This window comes from Mangifera indica, chromosome 1, assembly GCF_011075055.1.
Source record: "Mangifera indica cultivar Alphonso chromosome 1, CATAS_Mindica_2.1, whole genome shotgun sequence".
Taxonomy (NCBI): domain Eukaryota; kingdom Viridiplantae; phylum Streptophyta; class Magnoliopsida; order Sapindales; family Anacardiaceae; genus Mangifera; species Mangifera indica.
In genome coordinates, this window is record NC_058137.1 from 28,775,552 (window position 1) to 28,788,992 (window position 13,441).

At 33.6% G+C, this 13,441-nt stretch overlaps 3 protein-coding genes across 3 annotated transcripts; 1 reads left to right on the top strand and 2 right to left on the bottom strand.

Annotated features, from left to right (window-relative positions):
- The first annotated feature begins 1,604 nt into the window (after nucleotides 1-1,604).
- Nucleotides 1,605-3,719, top strand: LOC123209553 (fasciclin-like arabinogalactan protein 1). The gene is made up of 2 exons (XM_044627652.1): nucleotides 1,605-2,335; nucleotides 2,835-3,719. The coding sequence occupies exons 1-2, from the start codon at nucleotides 1,700-1,702 to the stop codon at nucleotides 3,408-3,410; spliced, it is 1,212 nt and encodes a 403-aa protein (XP_044483587.1). The 5' UTR covers nucleotides 1,605-1,699; the 3' UTR covers nucleotides 3,411-3,719.
- A 2,953-nt stretch (nucleotides 3,720-6,672) lies between these two features.
- LOC123198696 (leucine-rich repeat extensin-like protein 1) lies at nucleotides 6,673-7,125 on the bottom strand. The gene has a single exon (XM_044613483.1). It carries the CDS (start codon nucleotides 7,123-7,125, stop codon nucleotides 6,673-6,675), a length of 453 nt encoding a protein of 150 aa, XP_044469418.1.
- A 495-nt stretch (nucleotides 7,126-7,620) lies between these two features.
- On the bottom strand, nucleotides 7,621-11,076 carry LOC123193159 (nudix hydrolase 2-like). Its single transcript, XM_044605955.1, has 8 exons — nucleotides 10,862-11,076; nucleotides 10,416-10,481; nucleotides 9,818-9,955; nucleotides 9,163-9,240; nucleotides 9,025-9,075; nucleotides 8,896-8,930; nucleotides 8,596-8,704; nucleotides 7,621-8,107 (listed from the first exon to the last, which is right to left on the bottom strand). The coding sequence occupies exons 1-8, from the start codon at nucleotides 11,054-11,056 to the stop codon at nucleotides 7,886-7,888; spliced, it is 894 nt and encodes a 297-aa protein (XP_044461890.1). The 5' UTR covers nucleotides 11,057-11,076; the 3' UTR covers nucleotides 7,621-7,885.
- Between the last annotated feature and the right edge of the window lie 2,365 nt (nucleotides 11,077-13,441).

The window sequence follows — 13,441 nt, forward strand, 5'->3', positions numbered from 1 at the left end:
ATATTGAGGAATATTATTCACATAAAAATATGTAAAATAAAAGAAATATTATGGAAATAATATTTATAAATATTTTTAAAGATAGCCTTATATGTTTAATTGGAAATATATGCCTAAACAATTATTTTAAATTTATATACTTACAATTTGAATTAATAATTTAAAATTATAAATAATATGAATTATATAATAACATATTATTATTAATAACAAATTAATACTCATCATCTTTAATATAGATAGTTTGACTCAAATTATAAAATTTATTTGAGACTTCGTGTTGTATATGAAATGAGTACTAGAGATTTTAGTATCTAACTTATATTCATAAATAAAGTCAAATTTAAACAAGTTTTGTCTTTATTTTCGAGATTAGATCTAATATAAAAAATTATTTTAAAATTAATTAAAATTTAATTTAAAAATAATTTAATTTTAGATTTTATTTAAATCATCTTAAATTTAAATATTTAAATTAGTTTAAATTTAATTTATTTATAAAAATAAATTCAATTCTTATTTAAACTTGAATGGTTCAAATGAAACTTGAATTCTCTATGCTATAAAGAAGGGATTAGAAATTTATTTATTTATTTTGACAATTTACATCAAGTGGTCAACGACGGTGGTCAATGATTGGTTGGTGATTATCATGATATCATAAGATTGTGTTAGAACTGGGTCCCATAATCAATCTCTTCAAGGGGGACTTTACAAGTAGGTGATTATGATGCAATGCAAAGGGTGGCTAGGATTACCAAAGTATATATGCATTGCTTGCGATCTGGTGTTTCGTGTACTACGCTTTTATGCTACTTTTGTTCCTTTATTTCCGATCAAGATATGCTCAGACTCCGCCACGTGATCAGATTTGCAGCATCTTCTTGATCTTTCAAGTGATGTCGATAACTTGTCATTTCTTGACTTTTTGGTCAACGACATTGTCGTTTTATATATTTTATAAAATTTTAAAATTATAATATGAATTTTCACATTCCATGCCATTATTGTCAACTGAGCTTGCAGTGATTTGGCACCCATGGACACATCTCAATAAAATTTAAGAATTTTAAGATTAAATAAAAATAAAATATAAAAAATGAATAAAATTTTAGAAAAGATGATATAAAATTTATTGATGATATTAATTATATATATATATAAATTATCAATTTTTAAATTTAAAGAGATCAAATATCCATTTTTGACCTATTTTAGGTTTTTCTATTATGAATATATGTATATATATCTATTTTACTGAGAACCTTATGATAAATAATAGATAATGTGAAACTCTTGAATTTGGAACAGTGAATGACGAGTTTGAGTTCGAATATATTTGATTGATTGATGACAATGTTTGAGAAAATAATGAACGGTAAAAAAAAAAAAAATTATTAAACTAAAATTTTATGTTTAAATTTAATTTATTTAAATTAAATATAGATTCGAAATCTAATCAAAATGGGTAATGACTTTGTCGGTTGCGCTAAAATAGACGGTACTAGCCCTTCGAAGACTGTACACATAGTGGCTCCACTTGTAATTAATCTCAAATCTAAGCCTTATGTCCATTGACATCTTCTTCAACCTTCACCACTCCCCTCCTCACTTTTAACCCTCACTCTCCTCCTTCCTCTGCATCTCCATTTCCACAACAGAAACCTTCTCTCACTCTTTCTCTCTCCTCAAAACGACAATGCAACAGCTCAAGCTTCTCCTCCTTCTCTTCTTCACCACCTTCACTATCACCCATGCCCACAACATCACGCGCATACTGGCCGATCACCCCGACTTCTCCACTTTCAACCACTACCTCACCGCCACCCATCTCGCCGGCGAGATCAACCGCCGCACCACCATTACGGTCTGCGCCCTGAACAACGCCGCCATGTCGGACATCCTCGCTAGCCACCCCTCCATCTACACTATCAAGAACATCCTTTCCCTCCACGTCCTCCTCGACTACTTTGGCGCCAAGAAGCTCCACCAGATCACCAACGGCACCGCATTGGCGGCCACCATGTTCCAGGCCACTGGTTCTGCCCCCGGCTCGTCTGGGTTCGTCAACATAACCGATTTGAAAGGCGGGAAAGTTGGTTTCGGCCCCGAGGATAATGGTGGGAACATTGATGCCTTGTTCGTTAAGAGTATCGAAGAGAAGCCTTACAACATTTCTGTCATTCAGATCAGTAAGGCCCTCAAGTCTGACGTGGCGATGGCCCCCACTCCCGGGCCCAGTGAGCTCAATCTGACGGGGATCATGTCCGCCCATGGATGCAAAGCGTTTGCCGATGCTTTGATTGCTAATGGCGACGCCTTGGACACTTATCAGGTCAGTGACTCAAGCAATTGGGTGTTGAATTTTTAATTAAAGTTTCCATTTTTATGTGTAAAGATTTTGTTTTTAATAGCATCTAGTTTGAAGATATATTCTTTAGACGATTAGATCTGAGTGTTTTTGGATATAACCTTGAATTCCGGTATCGTTACTGGGAATCAGCTGAGTGTTTTTAATTTTACGAGTAACAAGCAGCTTCTTTGAGGCTGGCAACGTTACCGGATCACTGTTGAATATTTTATTTATCCTAATTAGCCCGGAAACCACAAGTACCCCTTATACACCATCATTTTGTTTAACTTTCTTTGGCAGGCATTACTATTGTGTTGGGTAATATTCATGTAACATTACAGGTGTTGAGTTTTCGTTCGGAGTTGTGGAAAGATTTGATGACCTTTTGCAGAATATTGTTTTCAATGTTCCTGTAACATTACTGGATCGGTACTGTCAATGTGATTGATAATTGTAAATGGGATTTTATGTTTTGGTACAGAGTAATGCAGAAGGAGGGTTGACAGTGTTTTGTCCATTGGATGATGCATTCAAGGCCTTCTTGCCCAAGTATAAGAATTTGAGCAAAGCAGACAAGACTTCATTTTTGGAATTTTTAGCTGTGCCAGTTTACCAATCTTTGTCCATGTTGAAATCCAACAATGGGTTGATGAACACATTGGCTACTGACGGGGCAAAGAAGTTTGATTTCACCGTGCAAAACGAAGGGGAAGAAGTGACGTTGAAGACCAAGATCAATACCGTCAAGATTACTGGGACTTTGATCGATGAGCAGCCTCTGGCAATTTACACAACTGATAAGGTTTTGATGCCGAATGAGTTGTTTAAGGGTGCTGCTGCACCAACTCCTTCTCCTGCTCCAGCACCAGAGAAGGCAGCCGATGCCCCCAAGGGCTCAAAGCATGCACCCTCCACTGCAGCTGCCGATTCACCGGCTGATTCCCCAGACGGTGATCCGGCAGATCAGACAGCTGACGAAGATGCCGGTGTGAAAGCTGGAGCTGCAAGATTTCTTGCTCTGGGTTTGAGCTTGTGTTTAGGACTTTTGCTGCTGTAAGATCACTGTTTTGGTAGTTCTTTCCTTCTTTTTGGATTGTTTTTTTTTTTTTAGTTTTGGAGGAAATAAGTTTATATTTATTACTAGTATGGATGTGTTTTGTTTTTATTTTTATTTTTTGATATTGTTTTTAGTGTGATGATTGTTCACTTTTGAGGTTTTTTTTTTGGCTCAGAGGAGATTGTGATTTGTTTGTGGGTGTGATCTGTTTGTGATAAAAAGGATGTAAATCTATTTATACACATTGTAATGGTCACTTTTCATCAATTAATTCGGAAGATCTCACCATATTACAATATGATTTCTGTATCCATATGTGTCTACATCATCATACTTCATTAAATTCTTGGATTTGTGGTAGCCAACTCAATTTTTTAAAGAAGTTGTTGGTGGTAGTTTTGCTTTTCTTTTATTAGGTAGTTGTCTCTACCCAATTATGGGCACCACTGGCTTCTCTGAGCGAATTACATTCCAACCCTAAGGTTTTGGTGTGTTTTTCCCCTCGATTTTGAGAACTAATAGGACAACCCCGAATACAGTTTCTGGTGCACGAAGTAGAAAATACATTTGGTGGTTCATGTAGGGTTAGATTCGATTTGAATTATTATAGTTCAGATTGAACGAGTTGGATTTGAGTGAAAATTGGGTTTAAATTTATTAATGAATTAAGTTTAAATTAATTCAAATATTCAACTTAGCTAGATTTATGTGACTTTTTATATTGAAGATTGTAATAATACCTACATAGTTGACCCTTTAATCAAATAATAAAACTATGTGTATTAATTTTGAATATTCAGATAATACCTTAACTTCTAATTTAATGATTAATGAAAAAGATTTTCGAGCCCTGAGGATAAATAAGCCCCTCTTTCTCCTTCTAAGCAAGCAAATGGAAAAATAAGGAGCAACGTTTTGACTAAGATAATGTTCTCTGTACAAGTGCTTCAAATAGAAAGCAATACAGTGAGATGAAGCTTGTGACTAATAAGTAATTACACAACTCTTTTTTTATAATCTTCCTCCCAACTTTCCAGATCATGACCCACAAGTTTTGTGCATCTTTTCACTCTTATCAAACACTTGAAGCTTCTTCTAATCATGTGTTTTCTTTCTTTGACAAGCTGTTTTGTAAGATTTTGGTCATCTTTATCTAGCTATATATTCCTATCTTTACAACTCATACTCACGTGAAAACTCAGAACAACAGCAAGGATTGCAAATCATCAATACCTTCCTTCATCCGTTTAGTTCAATTTTCAGGAAAATCTTATCCTTGCTAGGGCAGCAAATGAGCTTGGCCACTCACTTGCTACTTGCAATTTGACTTATGTCGAGTCAAGTTTGAACTTCTTGTTACACAGCTGAGCTATTTGCAATATGGTTTATGTTGAACCTAGTTTAAACTTGTTATTGCGGCTTTCTGAGATTATAACTTTGTTAGAGTATAATATTATAAACTTTTAAAAGTTTAAAATCTTGCTTTATATTTATAAAATCTTACTTTTTAACTTCGATTATAAAAGGTAATTAATAATTATATAAATTATTAAGTTTAACTTTAATTTTTTGATTTGAGCTCAAATTAACTGTTTTTAATTTTTTGAAAAAGTGTATGCTTAAATTCGAGTTCGTCAAGCTTCAACTTTGTATAAACATAATTGAGTTGAATTTAAGCTAAACAATACGTAATTTGATTCGATTAAAGCCTTAATTCTAACATGAATATCCTTAAACAAAACAAGAAGGGGTGGTAGACTTGAATAAATTTGACTGTCATTTGCTTCGTTTTCTCTAGTTGGCACAAATTTCCTAGACTTAGAACTGCAAGTGGCAGTATAAATGCACAGTCAAAAGAGACAATAAGGAAAAGATCTACGCGGCCAAGATGTCAGAAACTGGAAATAACTGACACCAGTAAAGACAAATCGTTCAAGGTCAAGCCAATCAACCATGGCAGAGGCAGACACAGGATAGAGACTAGAGAGTGCACCTGAGACTGATCAGCAGAGATTACACACGCTTTTGTCTCTCACAAAACCAACAAATAGAGGTATTCAAAATTGTTACGTTATTTATATCCTCATGTGACCATAAAATGTATGACAATACCGCATGAGATAATAAATCACAAAAGAGTAAAAATTTAGAGTAAAAGTGAAGATGCGGCAGATTATCGATAGGGTTGAATTCGATTCGATTGTATCTAAATAAGATTCGATTTAAATTAATTTAAATTCAAAAGAGTCATTTTGAGACTAATTTGAGACCAACAAACTAACAGTTTAAACTCAATTTAAAAACTTTAGATTTGATCTCAATTGATTCAAATTTTGTTATTTCAATCTGAGCATAAATTTAAGCTCAAATATAGATTGAATTTATAGATGCTAAATGGAGCAAAAAAATACAATTCAATGTAATTTAACTTAGATCTAATCTTACTCAATCTAATTCTATCTTAAAGCAATAGTTTACTATTGTAACAGAGGTAAAACAACACCCTGAGCCTGAGATGAACGTTGAGTGCTTAATAAAGGTTTGCGCATCACAAGTAAGTTCCAATCCTCTGACAAAAACAATCTGGTTCACATTTTTCTTCGCAGAAGGGACAAATTATATACAGTTTGGATCCAAGTAAAGGCAACAAAGCCTGATCTTTTTAATATATGTTCGAGATTAGGGCTGAATTTGAATTGAGCCTGTTCGAGTTCGAATTTAGTTTGAACGAGTTTGAAATGAACTAGTCCTATATAGGCTCGGTTGAGCTCGAGCTCGAACTTGAGTTCAAGCTATTTGCCAAATTTTTCATCTAAAAATTTTGATACTAAACAATGTCGTTTTAATCAATATATATTAAAACGACGTTGTTTTGATAACGAAACAGTTAAAAATTCGAGCTCGAAATGTGTTAAGCTGAATTCGAATCTAGTTTAAACTCAAACTCGAGTTCTGCTATATACAAACTGAGCTAAACTCGAATTTGATTCGGATCGAATCCAGCCGTAATCGAGATATATATGAATTAATTGAAATTTTCTCTTTTAAGGTATTTTTGTTTTGTCACGATATCTGTATTCAAGAATTTTTATAACCTAAAGGCCTAACGTCTACAGCCCACATGCGGAACACAACTAAAAATAAATAAATAAGTAAATAAATTTCGAGCACTCATAGAAGAAGCATTGTTACAATGACATTTAACGGAGCTTTCTAACTTAGATGATATATATCTGTATATATCAACATATGGCATACAAACCTAGAACAAGACGGCAAATGGCATTGACAGAGTCACTAATGAAAAGAAAAAGGGAGGCAAGTAAGGTAAAGGAGAATGGTTGGCGTCAGGAATGTAAGTGTAGGTATTTGGAGGCGAAGGAGGCGGGTAATGGCAGCACTGAACAGGACCAGGGGGACAACCGCGTTGAGCTGGTGCTGATGGTGGTGGTGGAGCTCTGTATGAAGGGTAACTGGAACCTGGAGAAGGTGGAGGTGGAGTTCCATACAGAGGGTAACCACCAGAATCAGGTGGCGGTGGGAGACTTTGGCATGGATATGGACACTTTGTGCAATTTATAACACAACCGGTACTAGGTGAAGGCAAGTCATAAGTATGTTTTTGAAACTGAAACTCTCTTGAGTTTGCAAAATCAAGGTTAAAGACCACCAACAACCAAATCAATAGAAGTAACAAAAGATTAGCAGGAACCATGGTTTCTCTGAGTTGAATGAGATTGAAGAAAATTCTGTACCTTTTTTCTGAGCCTTATAGTGTTAGTAGCTTTAAACCACTGCCTCTCTTTCATCCTTCTGTACTGAATTCTGGATTTTGTGCCGCATCGCAGACCACCTGTCATATGCATGGAGAAATAGTCTAAAATTTTATTTGCATGGATCCTCACAAGCAGACAAATGATCGCGTAAGGAAGAAGAGATAAAGATGGATCTGAATACCCATGTCTTGTTCAATATTTTGCCAATTTAGGTCTTCTAGGCACTGTCAAGTCATAATTTCCAGAGTTCCCATATCCATATTCCCCCAAAAGAGAGCTACGTTCAATATTTCTGAATGCTATAAGATTAACATTGATGCCGAATGTATGCATGATCTATTATATGCATGACATAGCAGGAAAAAATGTGCTGGAATGAAAGTTGGTTTTCTTCTCTACTTGGACAGACAATGACCAAGCCATATTCCATTTATTGACTGCTCATATAAGAAGTCAGTAGTTAACAACTTACCTTTTCGATCGGTTTGCTTTTGTAGTAAGCTATGTCTAAGTTGGATCCATTGAGATGGTGTCTCTATTTGATGTCTGTATATAACATCCACACCACATTAGACATGAATAAAAACTTCATAATCAATGAACATTCTCTTATGAGTTATGATATAAAGAAATCACAAGGATCAAGGATAAAAATAATATTGAGTTACATATAAATGGTACAACAAAATCAACACAAACTTATATATCATTTATTTTTCGAACATCAACTTTTGACTGGTCTAAATCCAATCTGTTCAAATAAAGGTAACCCAGGTCGTCACGAAAGATTGATGCTGTAGCCCGTGGAGAAAATCCAGTGTAGCGGTTGTCTATCTTTGCTATGCATAAGTCAGTTATGTACTTGAAAATCTCAGTCTTCTGAACGAAAGGTTGAGCTGCATATTCCTCAAATGGCATCCACTGTGGAGGAGGGGGTGAACATGTGAAAAACATAGATTCCAATAGCAAATTCACAGTTGATAGTCAAATTGCTCAAACTATCAATGGTAGCCTTCAACATACATGTGTGATGTCCATAACAAAATATTTAATGATTTTTTCATGCTGGAATCCGAATGGTCCAAGTATTTGTCAAGTTTTTCTTCCATTTTTGGACTAGAAGTGCTTTTAAAATGTATTTCTTTGAACCTACATCTTTGACTACATAAAACAAAGGCAGCTTCATTGAATTCAGTTGTATGTCGTGTGGTGAAGAACTAGCTTCGGAACATAAAAAAAGTATTTAAGAATGAGATTAAAATCGGCATGTTATATGTCATCTCAGAGATATTGCTTCCTTTTGTACATACACACCCTGCTCCCACGTTTGTGAAAGGAATTCTCCGATCAAAATAAATGTTAAAACTATGGCTAATGGATCTGATTTTCATATCAACAGAAAGAAGTACCTGGGCTGCCTCAATCTCTAGTTCTTGTTTTTGGATGTCAAATGATAAAGGACGCAACATACACAAGAAGAATAAATCTGATTTCTCAAAGAATGACTTGTGTGATTGTCTGCAAGAGAAAGAAAAACTATAATCACGTGACAAAGCCCTGTGTTCAAATTTTTGGGATAAGGAAATCGAAGTTACTCCTGAAGATGGCAATGATTTGTTTTAAGTTATTGTTTATAATTGCAAAATGGTGAAATGAATCTGCATTTTAACCGCATTCCTGCACATCATTCAAGACAAAGCAAATTTTACCTGAATGCTAAGATCTCAATAAACTGTGTGTCAATCTGAAATAGTCAAAAGTGGCACCATCAAGGCCATTGCCATGGATTTACAAACATTCAAGTTCGAACAAGAGATTTACATCCACTCATCACTTACTCCTGTCTCTTCTTTTACTTCTCTAATGGCTGCCTTGGAGATATCCTCACCCTGTATGTTGAAATTTTCACTTACTGGTAAAAATGCTTTTAGTTTGGTTTCTAAACAATTAAGAAACTGCTGGTCTTAGTCAAGTACCTCATCAACAATTCCAGTTGGAATTTTCCACAAACCTATTATTTGGAAATTGCCACTCTTTTCCTTGACTACAAGCAACTTCTACCGAATAAAATTCCATATTAGAAACAACAACATAGAGCAACAATGTGTCTGAACACAAAATGATATAGCATTGCGTATGATTGAGAACAAGGATTCTTAAATACTTTGTTGAGTTTCAATGGATGAAAAAAGATAGATCAATTTGAGGAAGAAATTGAAATAATAGAAGTGATCTAGTTCCGGAATATCAAATTGCTACATCAGGTTGTAAAGTCTGGTTAAGTTTGCCTTCTATTAGGATCATAAAATATCCTCTGGGATAAGCATTTGCATAATAAGATCACGGTACAAAACATTTCATCGGCAATTAATATCTGCACCTTGACATCCAAACTAATTTTAAAAAGTGAGGTGAGCTTTCTATTTGACTGATCCCTGGGAATACAGATATCTTGACCAAGTCAACTGTAAATTAGCCATGGAGCATATCCTCTAAAAAGGCAAGACATTTTAGAACTTAATCAGATTCACCAATTTTCGTTAGGATTGATATGGTAACTTAAAATGTGCAGAATAAAATAAAAGCAAAATGAATCAGCAAGTGAAGTTCTACTAACAGTAAAGGGAGAACCTCTCTTCTATCATTAAAGACAAGAGCACCAACACTGACTTGATGCGTAGCATTTGCAGGTATAGTGTTCCCAGTTTCAGGAATCCAGTAAACAAGCATGAGATAGTTTGGCTCAGCATGGTGATACCAAAATCCCTCCTACAACCAAATTTCCAAGAGAAAAGTCAGCAGTCAAGGAGACAGAACCATTTAGATTTTTTGGATGGTTCACAACTGACACTGGTCACCAAAACTACAGTTGATCGCTTTGCAAATGAATCTTGTTCTTTACTTAAATTTGAATCTGCTTGGTGGCACAAGAAAATGTTATAAAGATTGGAAAACCATCAATTTCCTTTAACAATCAACCAAACTGTGTTGCTTCTAGGCCTTAAATGTTCACTTAGCTTGTGCAGGTTTATTAAAAAAAGAATCCCCAATTTTAGAGTGTGTTCATTAACTAGTATTTTAATCAGAAAATCATTTCGTCCTCTATTTGCCATATGCAAGGTATAAATAACTAAGGAAGGAAAAAATCTAGCTTGACAACTGGGTTTTCAATATACTTTGTCTCGGTCAGCACAAGGTTGATCAGATTCAGGGGAGAAGAGTATGTTACCTTGACTGCAGTTTCAACCAGATTAACTAGTACTATAGGCAGTTTAATCCAGACTCCTTTTTTGCCCTGCAAAGTAAAACATCTTTATGATATATTTTCAAAAGCAGCGGCAGACTCAATAATGAATAAGTGTGGAGCCCAATAAATGCTAAGTAACTAAGTATGCTTTAACAAGAATCTTCGGATTTCACAAACTGGGATCCACTTATTTACTTTTTAGAACACATAAAAATAACCTTATCCACCTCAGACAAAATTCAAGAGAATAATCATTTGCAGAATAATGTTATTAAATGGCCATGTTCTATAAACATGTCAAAAGGGCCACCGAATGACGAAAATTTCCATCAGCTGTAGTGTAGAAAACCGTAAACCCAAAATAAAAACAAAATATTGATCCAACAAGGTCATATTCATGCAAAGAAAGCTTCTATAAAATAATCCACCTGATGCTTCCACTGCAACAATGAAGCTCTAAGCACAGTGACAAAGACCTCGGGGGTCATTGCCTCCTTCATCTCCACAATAACTCCTCCATGCTCATCATCGATTCCTTTTAGTAGCTTGATATCTTCAACTCCATTCCCAAACACCTCGTCCACATGCATCACTGAACTTGCCAAAAACAACATCGATCCCATTAAATCTAGCTCCGGAGCGTGTGAGTCTACAAAACAACATTGCCTAACTAAACTAGGCCTACAAAAACAACAAATTATACACAAAAGAATAATTACATGCTTTTCAATTGCCAGATTACTTAGGACTCTCCTTCAAACAATTACAAAGAAGGGGATGAGCACATAAAGTAGCACAAAGAACTAAATAGACAGGCCACAACGGGAGGTACATTCACATATACATATACATACAAATATGCATACAGACATACATACTTTAAAGTCGAACGCACACTTATGCATACATACATACATACCGCATGCATACATGTATACATACTTATGTACTTTGAAGTCGAACACATGTATGTATACGTATACAAAAGAATGGCATGTATGCGAATATATTAATAAGCATTAATTGATGCGTGAAGAAACTCGTAGATACAGATAACAATGACACTTAAATAAGAAGTTTCAGCAAAATGAAGCTCGGGAGTTCAAATTTTATGCAGAGAACTACTGTTACATCGACATACTGAACAAACACTGGACCCAAGCTCAAAATTCATAAGAAAAAATAAAATAACACAGAGGATGATTAGCAATAGATTCACAGCCAAACAAGAAGCTTATGATCAAAGAGTAAAAGCATTGAATCAACTCAATCAAGCCAAGCGAATAACACAGTTAAAAGTTGAAACGAGAAGCTAAAAACGTACTGCGTCAGTGATTCTAATGGCGGTGTGTATTATTTTTCAGTTTAAATTTTGTGGGAGATAGAAGAGGAAATGGTCGCCATTTATAGGGAATTTGAAAGTGTGATCTAGTGCTTCGTGACGCTGTTCCACTCAGTGGATCAGCCAATGGGATTTCATCGTGCGTAAGATGGGACCCCCGAAGGAAAAAGCCGCCGTTTAGTGTTTTGTATACGTGGCATTCGATTACAAGGACCGAACATTGTATGGGTCCCACGGTATAATAACATGGAAGGCCTAAATTGATTAAATGGATTTAGAATGGTCTACCAAAATTTTTGACGTTGACATTGTGAAAAAAAAAAAAATTCCGATTGAGCGATAATTCTCACGAGCACCTCTAAGGTTATTGAAATTGATTGAAAATCGACAAGTTTCAATTTTTTTATCATAGCACCCTTTTTTCAAATGGGTAATTCATATGACCTCTATTGTAGTTAGAAGAAGGACAATGTTAAGTAAATTCAGTTTTAAAATTATTAAATTAAATATTTAAAACTAAGTATATATAATTTTATTATAAATCATATATTTTTTTCATGTAAAATTGTTCTATCCCTAATTTATATGTAAATATTTAGAGAATAAAAAGACTTGAACTTGGGTTTTCTTATTGTTTAATATTATCCAATATCATTAAACTGAAACATTTATTATTTAATATTATCCAATAATATATATTTAATTAGGACAAATGACTATTTTCCATCCAAGGTTTTATGAAATGACACATCTCACCTTTTTAGTATGAAAATCTATTTTTTTATCCATCTCTCAAAGTTAATTCTTAGTTTTAACAATTAAATAACATATATGTCATTTCATCTAAATATTATAATGATGTGTAATTAACTCTACTTCTTCCCAAGGTTAAAATATTATACTAATATTCTTATCGAATAAAATAATGAATAATATTGTGAAGTATAAACGCTTTTTTTTTTTTAATTTATTATATGCAAATAGATATTTTCTTATCTTTCTTTCAAAATCATCAGTCACCCTCATTGTTTGTTATATGATATTTATATCCCTAATTTATTATATTTTGTTTAATTATTTTGGTGTGTAATTATCATTTTTGAAACAATTGAAAAGAATATTAAAATTTTAAAAATTTCAAAACACTTAAACTTTGTTTGCAAACTTCTAAAAACTCCTAAATATTTTCATTAGCATTCTTAACTTTTTTTAAAAATTATAATTTATCCTAAACATATGACTAGATGTTATTGACAACCCTATTTCTAAGTATACTAGTTTTTTTTAATCATTTTTAATTATAGTTAATAGAAATTAAGGGTATCGAAATTTTTTTAATAAAAATTTGGGTGACAAACAGAGTGCAATATAACTTAAGGGTTTTCTCTTTTTATCTATCCAATAATTTTATAAAAAAATGACGTATATTTTTTAATAACTTTAAGAAACAAGTAAAAAAAATATTTTTTTAAATTTAACATATAAAAATATATCATTGTATTAAATCTTAAGGAAAAATTACTTATTGAATCTTTTAATTATATTATATAATATTAAAATTAATTTACCGACCAACCTTTTGATTGTATCAAAGTCTAGACTAATCTTAAGGCAATATTATTTATTGGGTCTTTTAATTATGTCATGTTAAAATCAATCCACCGGC

What these genes read in the sequence shown, in the direction of transcription:
- LOC123209553 (XM_044627652.1), top strand. Translation starts at nt 1,700, where the DNA reads ATGCAACAGCTCAAGCTTCTCCTCCTTCTCTTCTTCACCACCTTCACT. An exon ending in ACGCCTTGGACACTTATCAG is followed by an intron (nt 2,336 to 2,834) that starts GTCAGTGACTCA and finishes GTTTTGGTACAG; the next exon opens with AGTAATGCAGAAGGAGGGTT.
- LOC123198696 (XM_044613483.1), bottom strand. Translation starts at nt 7,125, where the DNA reads ATGGTTCCTGCTAATCTTTTGTTACTTCTATTGATTTGGTTGTTGGTG.
- LOC123193159 (XM_044605955.1), bottom strand. Translation starts at nt 11,056, where the DNA reads ATGGGATCGATGTTGTTTTTGGCAAGTTCAGTGATGCATGTGGACGAG. An exon ending in TGGTTGAAACTGCAGTCAAG is followed by an intron (nt 9,956 to 10,415) that starts GTAACATACTCT and finishes ATTTGGTTGTAG; the next exon opens with GAGGGATTTTGGTATCACCA. An exon ending in AAGTAAAAGAAGAGACAGGA is followed by an intron (nt 8,931 to 9,024) that starts GTAAGTGATGAG and finishes TGACTATTTCAG; the next exon opens with ATTGACACACAGTTTATTGA.